At 37.8% G+C, this 17,805-nt stretch overlaps 1 protein-coding gene across 1 annotated transcript in view; it reads left to right on the forward strand.

Annotated features, from left to right (window-relative positions):
• The window catches only part of LOC124545474, a 437,325-nt gene that overhangs the window by 295,479 nt on the left and 124,041 nt on the right, over positions 1-17,805 (forward strand). Inside the window, exons 6-7 of the mRNA XM_047124406.1 lie at positions 566-917; positions 1,116-2,146. Of these exons, the coding sequence (XP_046980362.1) occupies positions 566-917; positions 1,116-2,146 (1,383 nt within the window). The remainder of the gene's footprint in view (positions 1-565; positions 918-1,115; positions 2,147-17,805) is intronic.

Below are 17,805 nucleotides of genomic sequence, written 5' to 3' on the forward strand. Positions count from 1 at the left end.
TCTCTAAAACTGTCACCATGTAATTTTAAGTTTTTTACGTATTTGAGCTCCACTTGGCCCCAGTTAGATTGATTGAACTGTACCACAGGATGTACCTGCAAAATTATATCATTGTACAACACACAGTTCAGGAGATGGGAAATCATACACATTGAGATATGTGAAAAACTACCTTTTGCTTACAATGGAGAGTGCAACTTATCCAGACTATACTCATCCATTGTTTGATAGTAAGAGTACCTAGTGACTCCTAATAAACTTTAAACACAATTTCAAATGTTTTTTTAAACTTTTCTCACTTACGTGTTTAACTTCGAATATGTAACACACACACACACACGTACGCTCGTTTATAAAGTAATCAGATGTTTGAAGTTTTTTTTTTATACATGGGAGTCTGATTCTTTAAAGAATTGGGGGTTTACTGGTGTTAAACTAAAAGTACTTTGTAAATTTTAGATTATAATGTTTCTACTTTTCAATTATACTTAGTGCATTGAAGTGTATCAATTTTGCCTTCTCATGTTTCTGGTGAAATAGTAAGCAGATGCACATTCTTTCACAGCGTTGTCCAGAACCTATGACAAGATACATCTTGCACACAGATGTCATTAGTTGTCAGCAACAAGACATAGAATTCAATCTTGTTATGTATGGTTATTCGAAGAAGAGGAAAAACGCCTTTCTGGATCGGGATAATTCAAACACAAAGAGGGAGAAACTCGCAGGCAAAAGGAGGTGCAGAATTTATAATCCAGCTTTTTGTGAAAACCAAGATGATTTTCTGGAACTTGATGACGAAAGTGCAATTTGTAATAGTACTTATAACTACAATAGTCATCTACAAACTGACAGTTCACACAGTTTCTTGGAGGATGAAAGGGATGTACTACAATCTGTTACAGCATATTCAGAATGTAAGTTCATTGCTTTTAACTGTACTCACATTACTTATATTACGAGAAAGCATTGTCTTATATTATCCTCAAAACTTTGGGCTTTGCATATCAGGTGGTGCAGTGCTTGGTAGCAGTACATTATGAAAATGCAGTGATATGCGTATGTAACTTGGTACAGTAGTTGTAGGCTTTTCTCATGTTTCTGCTTATTTACAGGTGGATATATGGAGGAAAACAACCAGAATAGAGTGGAATCTCATGAAAATTTAAGGACATATTTATTTAACAACTGCTCCGCATCAGTAAAAAGAAAAATGTCAGGTTCACTTCCACAGGAACTGAGTGATATGGAGCACTGTGAATTAAATATGGAAGAAACTTCACAACTTGAGGAACTTGATGATGTAGATTTTTCACCTGTAGAAGACAGCCCTGATGAAATGGAAATTTTGGAAAATTGTATTTATGACAAATCTGCAGTTAACTTGGATGAAGTGCATGATCGACAGTCTTCAGCCAAGCCCTCTAGATGTAGTGATGCAAATGTTGTAGACACTGATGATGAATTTGCTTCCCAGGATGTAATGTTACAGACAGATGCATCAGAAGTGGAGGTTACTGACTGTGCAGACCTGTATGAAATCAAGGAAAGTAAAAAAAGCTGTGTACCTACACAAAAAGAAAACACAGCGTTATATTCTAAAGGAATAATTGACAGGAGCAGCTTTTCTAACGAATCATATGGTATACATTTTCAGCCTGATACCATTAAGAGACATAATCCTTCCATGGATGAAGAAAGTGGATTTCATTCTCTCGCGGAGGAAGAAAAAGTCGATGAGGTGCTAGCAAAGGAGCATAGTGTTAATCTCCAATTTTTAGATGGCAAATGTGGGGAAGTTCAGAAAGAAATTTGCTGTGAAGTCTCAGATCTTGCCAGTGATGTTTCACAGCTCCTTGTGGGTGGAAGTAATTGTGCGTCTACACTTTCAGAAAATTGTTGCAGTGGTAATAATCCATCAAAAGAAAGTCAGTGCACTGAGATAAATTCCTCCCAAATGGATTACGTTAATGACAAATATTGTTTTTCTGATTGTGTCAAAAGCGAAACCGAGGTGAGGTGTGGGAATGAAATGTGTGGTTTTCAGTGTGTAAAACTGAAAGTTAAGAAAAATTCTGCCCCTCATTGGAATCGACCAAGAAAATTATACAAAATGACCCTGCAGGAAATTCGAAAATTGGTGAAGGTAAGAGCAAACCACAGTGACGGATCATCTCATAGTAAGTGTTTTTTATTTATGAAAGATTATGTAGCATGTATACTTTATATTGGAAAAAACTGTTCGAATTTGTTTTAGGTTTTGTTTTGAACATGCTGTTCTCGAAGCCACAAGTTAGAAATGAAAATTGCGTTGTCTTATGATACTGTACCAATAGCTAAAACATTTACTTAATAAAGTCATTAACATTGTGACCCAACTGTAATTAGAGTGATAAGACACATCATCATTATTTTCTAAACTTATGTTGTGAGTAATGAACACGACATCTACAAACTCTCTAACTAGTAAGTAGCTGTCTGTTCATTCAGAAACAAATATTTTTTACAAAGAATGTCAGCTAAATACAAAAAGGTTTAAAAGGAAGGTGAACTCGTGCCCACGCCATGATAAAAAGTGTTCCACCGGTGGAAGGTTGAAGTTGGAAATCATTAGGTCTTCTTTTTATGCTTTTCTAACCTAATCACTGTATTCCCCAAGGAAGGAATTAATAGCTCCAAAAGCTAGGATAGTGCCATCGTGCTTTCATGTGCATCTGTCGGCAACATTAAATATTATTTGGTCATAGCAAAGCTACTACTACTACTACTACTTCTTCTTCTTCTTCTTCTTCTTCTTCTTCTTCTTCTTCTTCTTTATGGTGATGGCGTTGGAGGTGGTAGTGATCATCTTAAATGTGACGAGTAATTTGATCAGCTGTCAACAGTAGTCAATTATCTCTGTGACGTACATATGTTTCCACCTGCATACTGTAGCCTTCCTCTACAATTTGTACACCAGACATCTCTCTCTATTACCAAAATTACATACATAATCTTCAAACCACTGTGATGTGAATGCAAATGGTAATTGGCATGGTACCACTTTTTGGGATTTTTTTCCCATAGCAGTGGCAAATGGAGCACTGGGAAAGTGACTTTATGTGAACTGTAATTAGTCTATAAATTTGTCTTCATTCTACATATGGATGTGATAAATATATGCAGAAGAATCTCTGTATATTTTTGAAGTACTAGTTATTGAAATTTTAGTAGGCAGTTGCGGGGTAATTTTTGACTATCTTAAAATGTCTGGCAATTCACGGTTTTCAACTTGTCCATAATGCTCTCCCATCAGTAAAACAAACATTTGATCATTTGTGCTGGCTTTCTGTGTGCACATTCAACTTGAGCAGTGTTGTCAGGTGGGATGAATAGGTGATTTTTAAGCAATCTCCTTAATAAATTGACAACATTTTACCAGTATTCTACCACTGAACCGAAGTCTGCCATTTTCTTTACCTGCAGCTGAGCCTATGAAACCATTTTCCACAAATTGTAACATCCAGGTATTTGTACAAGTTGACTTATTCTAACTCTGAGACATTGATATTGTATTCATAGTCTGTACATTTTTCTTTTTATGAAATGTGTAATATTATATTTCTGTAGACTTACAACAAGTTGTCATAGTCTTCAAAATCGTATCAATTGATGGAATATGTCCACAGCTTATTTTAGACGGTACTTCATTATAGATAACTGCATCATTGCAAAAAGTTTGAGGTTGTATTAATACTGCCTGCCTGGCAGACAGTTCAGGAGCAACCTCAGACTTCTGGCAATGATGCAGTTGCTTCTACTGAGGTACTGTCTAAAATTAACAATGAATAACAGGAGTCTGAAAGCAACATCTATGTCTCTTGATGATGCTCTATCCATGCAATGTACTCTCTCCTCCCCACCATACATCGAACACTCCCTCAAATTGCGTTAGTACCTGATATAATTGTACTTTTGTAAATAAATATAGGTCTCAATTAAATGCTTTTTTTGAAATCAGGAAATACTGAGTTCATCTGATTGCCTTGATCCATAGCTTTCATGATGTCATGTTGGAAAAGAGCAAGTTGGGTTTCCCATGATAGATGTTTTAGGGAATCCAACATAAGTGATGTGAAGAGGGTAATTCTGTTCAGGGCATCTCATTATGTTTTAGCTCAAAAATATGGTGTAGGATTCTACGACAGATAGACGTCAATGAGACAGGACAATAGTTATTATGGATTAGTTGTGTTAACCTTCTTGCGAACAGGTGTGGCTTTTGGCCCCCCCCCCCTTCCCCCCATGATTGGGCACAGATTTTGATCCAGGGGTCTATGGTGTATTGTGGTTAGAACGAGAGTCAGCTTGTGTGAAAATTCTTTTGTTAACCTGTCCATTCCTTTATATCATCAAAAGTAATCTACTTTTGTGAGTATAATGTAATCGAATGGATAAAAGGTAAATTCACTCAGCGGTGCCAGAGCAACACACATGCAAAGTTATTAAAATTTGGAAGCTTTCGGAGCCAGTGGCTCCTCCTCCAGCAGAACGGTTTGAAGGGGAAGGAAGAGGGATGATAAAGAATACTTTTGACATTTTGGGAAGTGGGGAAATTTTGGAAAAGTCTCCCAGAACCTGCATCTGGGGAGACTTATTGGATGGGATGAGAAAGAAAGACTGAGTGTTAGGAACTCACCAGGTGAGATTTGAGGACCTGAGAGCTTAAAGGTGGAAGACCAGATAATACGCAGGACAGAAATTAATGCCAAAACATTGTGCATGAGTTAATAAGAGCGGAAAACTAATTGTGTTGTACGTGTTAGAGGTGGGGGTATAGACAGGTGAGGATATGAAAGAAATAGAAAACTAAATGGGAGTGTAGAAATGTTGAAACTGAAGAAATTAATGGAATCTAAGGCAGTGGGTGGCGAGAACCAATGACTTGTAATCCCAGTTACAACCTACGAAGTTCCTCAAAACTGGTGTCTGGGGAAAGAATTCAGATGGCACCTGTGGTGAAACAGGCACTGAGGTCACAACTGTCATGTTGTAGAGCATGCTCTGCAACGGGATATTGAATTTTACAATGAATAAAATGTATTTATCAGTTCTATGTTACTGAAACTAATCAGAATGAATTATGTTCATAATATCTTACCTCAAGAGAAGTGCTGTCCAATAGAACACCGTAACTGCATTTAGTCCATGACAAAAGTCATAAAATCTTGAAAGTAAAACAAAAAGAATTACCTTATAATTAATGGAAATGTTGAGTCGCAGACAGGCACAGCAGGAAGACAGCTAAATAAGTAAGCTCTCAGCCAAAAAGTATTCTTCTGAATTGGAAAACACATACATACACATTCATGCAAATGCAACTCTCACACACATGACCCCTGTCTCTAGCTGCCAAGGCTTAGCATCATGGCACACAAAAAAAAAAATGTTGCCAAATGGGCCTGGAATGAAACCTGGATGAATAGTATTGAGTTCTCTTCACTTACAGCTTGCAGTCGTCATAGAATTGTTCTGTGGCATCTAGGTATTGTGGACAGTGTGGCCGGGAAAATCAGAAACTTGTAAAATGCACAGGGTGAAATAATTATTGAAAGTTACCCAGCAACAAATTTAGATTTTACATATATGCACTTCCAGGCTGCCTTTATTTCAAATATTATTTTGTTTTGTGTTTCACAAGAATGTATTTTCTTTAACCACTTATATTTTGCAATCACTTCAATCCCTGCAGAAAATTAATGAAACTTGTATCAGTTTCAAAAGAATAATATCAGAACTGAACACTGTAAAAAGTTTTGATGCAATCTGCCACGAATTGCTCTCCTATACAAACCCCTTCATCTCAGAGTAGCACTTGTAAACTATGTACTCAATTATTTCCTGGATGTATTCCAATCTCTGTCTTCCTCTACAGTTTTTGCTCTCTATAGCTCTCTCTAGTACTGTGGAAATACCCTGATGTCTTAACAGATCTCCTATCATCCTGTCCCTTCTCCTTATCAGAGTTTTCCACATATTCCTTTCCTCTCGGATTCTGCGCAGAACCTCCCTAATTCCTTACCTTATCAGTCAATATAATTTTCAACATTTGTCTGTAGCACCATATCTCAAATTCTTCGATTCTCTCGTGTTCTGATTCTCCCACAGTTCATGTTTCACTACCAGACAATGCTGTGCTCCAAATATACATTCTCAGAAATTTCTTTCTTGAATTAAGGCCTATGTTTGATACTAGCAGACTTCTCTTGGCCAGGAATGGCCTTTTTACCAGTGCTAGTCTGTGTTTGGTGCCAACCTTGCTCCATCGGTCATGGCTTATTTTACTGCCTAGATAGCAGAATTTCTTAACTTCATCTACTTCATGATCAACAAATATGATGTTGTTAAGTGTCTTACTCTTCTCATTTCTGCTGGTTTTCATTAATTTCATCTTCCTTTGATTTACTCTCAGTCCAAATTCTGTATTCACTGGACTGTTCATTGCATTCAGCAGATCCTCTAATTCTTCTTCACTTTTACTGAGGATGGCAATGTCATCAGCGAATCTCATCATTGATGTCCTTTCACCTTGAATTTTAATTCTGCTCTTGAACCTACCTTTTATTTCCATCATAGCCTCTTTGATGTATGGATTGAAAAGTAGTGGCAGAAGACTGCTTCCTGTCTTACATCCTTTTTAATCTGAGCATTTTGTTATTGGGCTTCCACTCTTATTATTCCCTCTTGGTTCTTGTAACATTGTTTATTACCTGTCACTCCCTACAGCTTACCTGTATTTTCACCACAATTAAGAATATCTTGCGCCATTTGACCTTGTCAAACGCATTTTCCATTTTGACAAATCCTGTGACCGTTGTCATGATTTTTTTTTAGTGTTGCTTCCTTTATCAACTGCAGTGTCAGAACTGCCTCTTTGGTGCCTTTACTTTTTCTAAAGCCAATCTTGAGTTATCTAACACATCTCAGTTTTCTTTTAGTCTTGTCAGCAACTTGGATGCATGAGCTGTTAAGTTGATGATGCAATAAATCTCTCTACTTGTCAGCTCTTGCAGTCTTTAGAATTGTGTGGATGACAGTACATTGCATACTCTTACATTCTACACTCCAACATGAATAGTCCTTTTGTTTCCAGAATGAGATTTTCACTCCACAGCGGAGTGTGCACTGATATGAAACTTTCTGGCAGATTATAACTGTGTGCCAGACTGAGACTTGCACTCAGGACCTTTGCCTTTTGCGGGTGGTAGAGCACTTGCCCGCAAAAGGCAAAGGTCCAGAGTTTTGAGTCATGGTCTGCCAGGAAGTTTCAAGTTTCAGTCGTTTTGTTGCCACATCCTTCAATGATTTTAGAAAGTCTGATGGAATGTTATCTATCCCTTCTGCTTTATTTGATCTTAAGTCTTCCAGAGCTCTTTTAAATTCTGATTTTAATATTGGATCCCTTATCTTCTAAATTGACTCATGTTCCTTCTTTTGTCACATCAGACAAATCTTCTCTCTCACAAAGGCCTTCAGTGTACTGTTTCCACCTATCTGCTCTCTCCTCTGCATTTAACTGTGGAATTCCCACTGGACTCTTAATGTTACAACCCTTACTTTTAATTTCACCAAAGGTTGTTTTTTAACTTCCCTACAAGCTAAGTCAGTCCTTCCGACATTGGTCTTCTCCAGTTTCTTCACATTTTTCATGCAGCCATTTTAGCTTAGCTTCCCTGCACTTCCTATTTATTTCATTCCTAAGCGACTTGTATTTTTGTATTCCTGACTTTCCCTGAACATTTTTGTACTTCCTTCTTTCATCAATAAACTGAATTATTTCTTCTGTTACCTATGGTTTCTTCGCAGTTGCCTTCTTTGTACCAATGTTTTTCTTTCCTGCTTCTGTGGCAGCCCTTTTTGAGATGTCCATTCTTCTTGTACTGAACTGCCTACTGAGCTAATCCTTATTGCAGCCTTAGAGAACTTCTTATTGCAGCATGTGTAGCCTTAGAGAACTTCAAGCATTTCTCCTTGGTCCTTAGTAGTTCTGTATTCCACTTCTTTGCGTATTGATTCTTCATGGCTAGAGTCTTAAACTTCAGCATATTCTTCATCACTGCTAAATTTTGATCTATGTCTGTATCTGCTTCTGGGTATGCCTTAGAATCTAGTACCTGATTTTGTAATCTCTGCCTTATCATCCGCTTGTGATTCCTGAACAGAGTATTTACTATTACTAGCTGAAATGTTTTGCAGAGCTTAATTAGTCTTTCTCTTCTCATTCCTAGTACCATGCCCATATTTCCTGTAACCCTTTCTTCTGCTCCTTCCCCTAGAATTGCATTCCAGTCCCGCAAAACTGTTAGATTTTTATCTCCCTGTAAATATGTAATTAATTGTTCAATATCGTCTCTCTTCATCTTCTGCTTTCATTGTCAGCATGTGTACCTGAACTATTGCTGTTGATGTTGATTTGTTGTTGATTTTGATGAGAACAATGCTATCACTGAACTGTTAACAGTAACACTGACCTTGCCATACCTTTGTATGCATAATGAATCTTACTCCCGATATAAAATTTCCTGCTGCTGTTGATATTACTCTACATTTATCAGAACAGAAGTCCTTGTTTTCTGTCCATTTCATTTCACTGACTTGCTGGAGTTGGCGGTCACGTGTGCATGAGTTGTACTTGCTTGCTTGCTTGTATGAATCGTGCGTGTGTCTCTTTTACTGATGAAGACTGTGGCCGAAAGCTTTATGTAAGTGTCTTTTAATTGTACCTGTCTGCAGTGTAATGTCTTCTTTGCAGTAAGCAGCAATTTGCCTTTTCCTACATTTTTGACTCCTACTATATCTAGATTAGGCTTTTGCAGTTCCTTTTTCTGTTTTTCTAACTTCCCTACCATGTTCAAACTTCCAGAATCTTTTTGCCAAAGAGAGATCATCATGACACATTTTCAATTACAGGCCTCATGTCCTGTGGATACACATTGAGTATATTTAATGTAGTTGTTTCCATTACCTTCTGCATTTTGATGCCATTGATCACTGTTGATTTTTCCACCTTTGGGGGCAGTTTCCCACCCCGACAAGGTCGGCAGAATGATGGTGACTTCTGATGCTGGAAGTCTTCGGTTGCCAGTACTGATGATTTTTGTTCAAAATTTAAGCATTGGTGGGGTTTGAACCCGGGACCAAGGAAGACCATATGTACACTCCTTACACTTCTTGAAAGAACCAAAGTATTTCTCAACTATGGAAATGGCACCAGGCTTCTGGCAAACCAAGGTTGACACGTATGGCCAGAAAAAGAGTGCTGTCGTAACTCCTGGTGGCCTCTACAAGTTCAAAGCAGGGGTGGGTAGGTGTGATTACAAGGGTGTGAGCACCCGTGTGTGCACACACTGGTTGCCCGTGGGCACTGTCAGCTAGCAGTTTCCCCTTCACCGCCTGCTAACATCACTCGTTTGTTACTGGTGCGTGTGCAGCAAGCGTGTCTAATCTGAACTTAATGCTTCTCACTAAGGTTTCATGTCTTAAGTTAATAGACTTTTCAGAATGAGATTTTCACTCTGCAGCAGACGAGGCACTGGCGGAAGTAAAGCTGTGAGGACGGGGCGTGAGTCGTGCATGGGTAGCTCAGATGGTAGAGCACTTGCCCGCGAAAGGCAAAGGTCCCGAGTTCGAGTCTCGATCCGGCACACAGCTTTGATCTCCCAGGAAAGTTTAATAGACTTTACTAAAAAGGCATGTGTTCTTTGCTTATTACTTTGTTTTTATCCTATTTGTGACCAGGAAATTGTATCTCTGAGAGTGATACTTTATTCTTATTTCTTTTATGCCTGAACCAAGTCCCCACTGGCTCTACACTGAATAGAATGAGAAAGACAGAATTTGGAAACAGATGAAGCATCATACTGTTTGTACCTCCTGCCAACCTATACTGTGCGTTACTTTGGGATACTTCTGTGCTCAAAGCAGCATTACAAAGTGAAAAGATTATTGTTTATTTGTTTCTTTGGCGCTATATTGTGTATTAATTGAAATGCTGTCGATGATCAGTTGCTATTTTATCTTCTGCTGGTGTCATCCAAATGTGTATCTGCCCTCACCTTTTTGGAATGAAGTGAGAATGGTGCATTCAAGCCCAGAGGAAAGTAGAACATCAGCTGGTCAAACAGGAAAATCAAAAATAAAATTTCACTCACCGACAAACATAGGAAAACAACATGACTATTTTCATTGACAACCAAAACCTTCTGAGACGAACTGGTACATAAAAACACATATTACCATAAAATTCATCAGCTTTCTTTCACAACGGAATTGTTGTAAACTTAATGTTGTTACAGTTTCTATCTGATTGCACCTTCGTGTAACACAAGAGAGGCTACACTGTCACAGGATACTGTGTACGTGTTACATTTGTGTTGTCCTACTCTAATAATTATGACGATGAAAATAATACTTGTAACAATCTAATTTTACCACAAATTCGAGTGTCAGCTGTCATTTGTGTGTTGTTGGCTGTCTTCAGTCCTATTTGCGTGAATGAGAATGCAAGCTGTGTGCATATCGTGCCTGCAAGGCTATACAATCACCCACAGTGCCTGCGGGCTGGCTAGTGGGCAGCTCACGTGCCCAGCCCTTTTAAGTTATGACAGTTGGGTCGTGTGATGCTCTTGCCACCTTAGAGTGTATGATGGACAACCTGCTTTGGCAAGTTAAATGAACAATGTGCCTTTGCTTTCTGGATGATATTGTTGCTAATTTGAAGTGATCTGAGGAACTTCTCAGTCAACTAACAACTGTGTTGAAATGTGTTCAGATTGCAGCTCTCCACTTGAAGTGGAAAAAATGTATTTTTCTTGCCAGAGATATACAAATCCAAATATGATCCGGATATAATGAGAGCAGTCAAAGATTTTCCAACTCTTTGGCACATTTGTGATTTGAGGAGTTTTCACAGAATATACTCAGACTACCAGTGATTCATAAAGGACTTCCGTGCCTAGGCACTTAACTTGCAAGAACTAGCACAGGAAGATGCTGAATTTTCCTGGAATGAGGCCCAAGAATGATCTTTCGTCTCCTTATGGAGGTGCTAATATCTGCAGTTCTAGCATTGTATGATGAGAATGCAGAGACTGAACCTGACACCAATGCTAGTGGTTTTGGAGTAGGGCAGTTTTAGTCCAAATTCAAAAATATGCTGACAAAGTGGTAGTTTATGATTCCATGTTTCTCCAAGTCCAAGATGAACTACTCTACACCAAGAAAGAGTGACTTGCAATCGTTTGTATCATCAACAAATTCCAGTCATATTTATTTGGCAAACCATTCACTACTGTGATGGACGGCTATTCTCTGTACTGGCTGCCTGCATGAAGGAACCATTACATTGAGAAGCATGATTGACACTGAGGTTTCAGTAGTATTTGAAGTAAAGTAAAACACAATGCATATTTTGAAAAAATGTTTACAGTGAAAAGTTTCATTGCTGGCCAGTTTACATTTGGTATATTAAACGGCATACATCGCTGTGTATAAAATACAGCTAACACACCAAATTGTTTTTATAAAGTTGGAAGGAGAGCGGTACCTCTTTAGATTCTTGGAAAAATACGTGTGGTACAAGGTGTGTAACTAAAGGAATGAGACACATAGCATAGTGTTCAATCTGGCAATGCTTTTTATGCCGGTCTTGGAGGGGAAGCAAGAGAACATGCCATGCCATTACTGTGTGTTGAACTGTGCAAGTGTCATGTTGAACCCCCCCCCCCCCCCCCCCTCCATTTTTTTTTAAGTGAAGGAGTTTTTTGTTGTGCATTGTGACAATGAATGACAACTTTTAGCAACAGTGTGCAATCATAATTTGCTTCAGACTTGGGCACAATGCACTGCAAACTTCCACAATAACTTTGACAGGCATATGGTAACAGTGTTTTGTCAAGTCGCAGATGTTTTAGTGGTTTAAAGCATTTGCGGATGGTCGATTGGAGATGAACTTCAAAGTGGAGGCCTTTGGTTTCAAGAATTTATGTAAATATTAACAGAGTCCAGGATCTTGTGTGTGTGCAAATTGTTGGTTGACAGTTGGAATGACTTAAATGGCAGAGTTGAATATGAGTCCTTCCACCGTTCATCAGAGGCAGAACATCAAAAATAATTGGGCGTTGCATCACGACAATGCTCATCGTCACACAGCAGTTCCAGTAAACTTGTGTCCTTCTTTGTCAGAGTAGCTAATACTAGTTGCTCTAAAAAGTGGAAACTGTTCAGACTCGTTCTGTAGAATTTTTCTTTGTGTTGGGAGAGCTTGTGCGAAAGCACAGCGAAACTATGTTTAATATTTGTAGCATTGTACAGGTCACCCAGTACTTCCTTTCCTCTTTGAGTTTTTTGAGCTTTAAACAATGAGAAGCCATTATAATTTCTTCTTCAGAAGAGCTCATGATTGCTGTTGAAACTGAAACAGAAACTTGCTGTCTTGTTGTACGGTGAATCGTGTTGCGTGTATCATATCACATAAAGTATCATGTCACATACAGTATCACCTCATTGGGAATACAAGTATCGCACTTACATGTGCTGCATCGCTTGACGTGTACTGCAATGAGTTGTGTCGTCTCAGTCTGAAACTTGCCTAAGGAATGTCAATGAAGGAAGCACTTGCTGCTGTTACCTCTGGGGCTTCTGCTACAAATCCTGCTTGCAGTAGTGCTATTTCATTGGATTGGAAACAACCTCTTAGGGAGGTTTCCAAAGTTGACAACCGGTAATTGTTGGATAATGGTCTGCACTGACTACCTCACCTGCTATGCTGTCACTAAAGCTATCCGATTGCCTAAGCTTGGGAAACTGCTAAGTTACTTGTATAAGATATATTGAAAAACAGAGCGCCCATGTGATCTGTGATTGTGGACACTGGGGCTGGCAGATATACCCTAGAAGTACACTGATGTCAAACAGAGAAATCAGGACGGTACTGCCCCTCATAACATTTGCATACAATACAATGAAGCAACACATTACAGTCTTCGCGTGGTTCATTCTGCTCCACAATCACAAAACTGAAGAGTCAGTTTATGCGCTGCTCTCATTTCAACTGGACAATGTGCGGCGGCGCGGTTCTTTCTGCCCTTTATGACGAACCTGCACCTACCTGTGAACATTGTCTCAGCATTCCATCAGTAGGGAAGCCGAGCAAAACCCACTGTACTTCGACGTGAACCAGGCTGCAATTGAAGTCACTAATCTATGTTTTGGGAGAAAGTTTTCGCAAGAAATTAAAGGTTGGAAATTTTTTCCTCAATTTATGTATTCTGAAACTTAGGTGAACAAGTATCACTGCTAAGCCTGTGCTAGTCTTAACACAGTCACTCACAATTCCTTTCACTCACGTTAGCAAGTTTATGGTGTTGGATTTCCCGAAAATGTAATAGCTACAAAAATAATGATTGTTTTTTATTGAGAATGCTCGCCAAATATTAAGTCTGTCGGTACCTAATGCAGTCACAGTTTTTAGCCACCGACCTGCTCAATACGCCACGCAGAATATGTGTCTTTTCTTGTCACAAAATTCACTTAAAAATTTTGAAATTCCTACACACACATCGGAATAATTATGCCGTCACTTTCCAACACTTTTGATGTATGAAACACTGCTACATCCGGCAACTTATCATTTCCATCGGAACTACTACTACTACACACATCCTATCTGTTTCATGGCTAGGCTTCGACTCCACTGTAGAGTACTCTAAGTCTTCTCTACCAGCAGAGAAAGGCGCGTGAAGAATATTGCTTTACCATTGGTCAGTTTACTCAACAGCCAATAGCAAAACAACATTTTCCTGCGTCAATCCGCACTTTTCCTCAATAACCACTCGCAAAATAGTGAGCCTAATGACTGCACTTTTTACCGACATAATTATCTAATATGCTGATGTTTTGCTTATGCATAAAGTTATTTACTATTGTTGTTTATACCTGAATTAACTTTCACTTTACCATAAACTTACTTTACAAAACTATTCTACAAAAATCCCCTTTGTCCATATCCTTACTTCTTCGAAATGTTCCCGCACTAAATCCTGCAACATAACTCATTAAACTATTATCTTCATATTAACCTTAAACCACACTCGCACATCATTCATACTGCTAAAACACATTTATAACATTTTACATGCACAAAAAGAAATAATAACACTTTATGAAAATACTAGAACAGTTTATGAAAAACATTCTATTACTTTAGTGCACTCTAGTGGGCACAATCGAAACTAAAACCACAGTCCCCTTATCCAATATTGTCCTCTATCGGCTGATACATATACTACGTGCGCGTCCAGTCTCGCGTCACCATCTATCACTATCCAGCTCTGAGAAGCATCTCCCACTTAACTGCCTCCAAGTCAGGTTCGTTATACGGCGCTACGCCTCACACACCCTATGATTATAAAATTTGATTCCAAAAAGTTTTAAAATTATACTAATATCGATCCTGACTTAAAATTACAAAATATTTCAGAAAAATATTCTCATTCTTATAGACTAAAATCACAAATCTCTTGCTTCGGACTTGGCAGTCTTTAACTAACCCAGTCTAAAATCTTTAATTTCTTTGATAATAATCCTTTCTTACTTGAAAATATTTTTTTTGCAAATCTCTCAAAAACATTCCTAACTTTTTTAATAATTTTTTAAATTCACTTTTTGAATGTCTTTTTTCAGGCACTGCAGTTGGTGTCCTACTATTTAATAATAGTATTTTGTCCTACTTTAAAAAAAAACACTGCACATAACTATCGCCTCTTTATCACACATTTTTCCGTGAGCCTTGAGTATGGCACCTTGCATTGTAGAGTCCATAACACACCTTCGTTCTCCACTTACTGGTCCCTCCATGGTTTACATGCATCGCTGTCCCTGAAACCATACTTCCGTCTAAGCCTACTTTCTTTATATACATCCTAATATACAATTACTTATAGTAAAGGAGATTATTTACATTTTTTGCTATTTAGTTTAATTTGAATTCAAATGAAAGTACATTAACAGCATATTGCGTACTCAAATCAGCAAGATCAAATCTATTCGAAAATCTTTTCTAAAATTTACTTCTTCTCCAAAAACTTAATGAATTTAAAAGAACTAGTTGTTATTGCAAGCAAAGGTTATATTAATTTTTTCTGTTCAACTTTCACTCAACTTGAAAATATTTAATGGTAAAAATCACATTTCCTATAAAGCAATTATTTAGAAACGTTTTTATAGTACATAGTTACCACTTTTTATGTAGTGTCTCTTTTCATCACCTCTTCCTCATAGTTTCACCACTATGTAACAGAAATCAACAATTGTATTTACAAAATATACATATATTCTCCACATTCATTCATACTCCACTCGTAAAAAATATTCTTCACCTAGATCTCCTTTACTAACTGCACTTGTCACGTCTGGTTATTCTCATATTTGTACATGTCACTCACCCTTCAATCACAAACTTAACCCCATCTCTCTCACCACAAAACTTACTTCATCTTAATTCCATGACTCCATCTTACCCCTACAACACACCTTCCCTGATAGAGAAGAATATTACAGAAGATAGATTCAGCTCAGAATGATTAGAAGAGGAAGACTGGCAATATGAAAAGTAAATGAAATAGCACTGCCAGTAACTTGCGTACCTGGTGTTCGTCAAACACCTAGCATTGCACAGGTTGCAATGCCCTCTGAAGCCTCCAAGCTTAACTCACATCTACCTCTGGACTAATAGTATCTTTTTAAATAAATAATATTTCTTAAACCCAATGGTTTCCCTGACTTCCAGTACACTAATCTATATGCATTTGGGTGTGATTTTTCAGTAATTCTGAATGGACCCATATATTCATCAGTGAACTTTTATGTTTCTGCTGTAATCTTTTTTGATTTCTCCCTTGTTTTTATTAATACCACTTCTCCAATTTGGAAACTTGTCGGTGGAGCCTTAACATCATGGCATCTTTTACGTTCCAGTGCTTTTTTCTTAATGTTTTCTCTATCAATTTTTTCTTTTACGCTCAGTGCCACGTCTACAGTAACTGGAAACTCTACCAAGTCAAACAGCAAATTGTCTGGTCTAACCCCCACCCCAATTCACAAGGAGCGAACCCTGTAGCCTCATGCTTTATGTTATTGATGACATTCTCAAATACTGTGCCCATGCCATATGCTTTCTATGACAATAAGTACGACATAATCTTTTCAACTCCTTCATAATTCTTTCGCACATTTCCTTGCGGAAAATACGCTGAAATCCTTATGTGCTCAGTGTTCCTGCTTTCTAAACATTCCTTAAATTTGTTGGAGACAAATTGCGGACCATTTTCTGACTCCTATCACCACAAAATACTCTTTCTGCAAACAATTTACTAGCACTTTCACATTAGCCTTCTTAATTAGGTATAGTTTCACAAATTTTGTAAACACATCTACCAACACAAAAACGTATTCACAACCCCCCCTTGAGACACAGGCAAAGGACCAAACAAATTGCAGACTACCGGGTCTAATTTATTCTGTGGCTCAACACTATACATGTCTCCTTGAACTATTTTGTTATTAGCTCTCACTTTTTGACATCTGTCACACATTTCAACCCTTGCTTTTACTCGTCTCCACATATTATTAAAAATTACAGTTTCACTTAGTTTAGTTACACATTTTCTGGCCTCATAATGCCCAAACTTCTGATGAATATAGTCAGTTAATAAATTCACATGTTGATCAGCAAAACAAACCTTGCATTGACTATCAGTATTTTTTCTCCGACGGAATAAAACCCCTTGATGCATCTTATAATATTCGGCAACTTTAGGATAAGCTGGATTACCGAAATAACTTTTTACTATTGTCAAATTGTCATATTGGTTCTGTTCCCTTCTTAATTCTTTACACACTTTTTTCTACTGTCCCTCCTCCTCAATCTTCATCACAGTTGCAAATACATGAACCCCTTTTTTGCCTGTCAACATATTTCCATTATCCTCATTATCTTCTACCTCCCTGGATAATGCATCATCCACCACATTCTCAGATCCTTTTATGTACTTAATTTCCAGATCATATTGTTGCAAGTACAGAGACCACCTAGTTAGCCTGGGGTGTTTTAATTTGCACGTCTGCAGATATGTCAATGCCATATGGTCACTGTATACAAATACTTTATGTCCCAAGAGGTATTGTTTAAATTTTTCTAATCCAAAGGTAATCACTAATGCCTCTTGTTCTGAAATGCAATAATTTTCCTCAGACTGTTGCAATGATCTTTTCGCAAATGCTATGGTTTTATGAACCTCGTTATCTCCTTCTTCACACATTTGAAACAGCTCTAATGCAATCCCGTATCCACACGCATCTGCCATTAAGCAAAAAGGTTTGGAAAAATCAGGATGATGAAGTATTTGGCTTTCACATGAGGCTTTCTTTAGTTCCTCAAATGCAATTTGACATTCATTGGTCCATTTGTATGGTACATCTTTTCTCAACAAATTACTTAAACAGGTTGCGTTAAACAATTCCCCTGGTACAAAACGCCTGTAAAATCCAAATAATCCAAACATCCCTTTTAAATTCCTTCTACTATTCGGAGCTTTGTATTCCATAATAGCCTTCAATTTTTCTGGATCCGGCATAATTCCTTTCCCACTAATAATGTGAACTAAAAATTTTAATTCTTTGTTAGCAAAATCAGTTTTTTTCCCATTTCAATTTCAATCCGCCTTTTTCAATAGCATCCAAAACTTTATTTAACAAAACACAATGTTC

The sequence above is a fragment of the Schistocerca americana genome, chromosome 8 (genome assembly GCF_021461395.2).
Source record: "Schistocerca americana isolate TAMUIC-IGC-003095 chromosome 8, iqSchAmer2.1, whole genome shotgun sequence".
Taxonomy (NCBI): domain Eukaryota; kingdom Metazoa; phylum Arthropoda; class Insecta; order Orthoptera; family Acrididae; genus Schistocerca; species Schistocerca americana.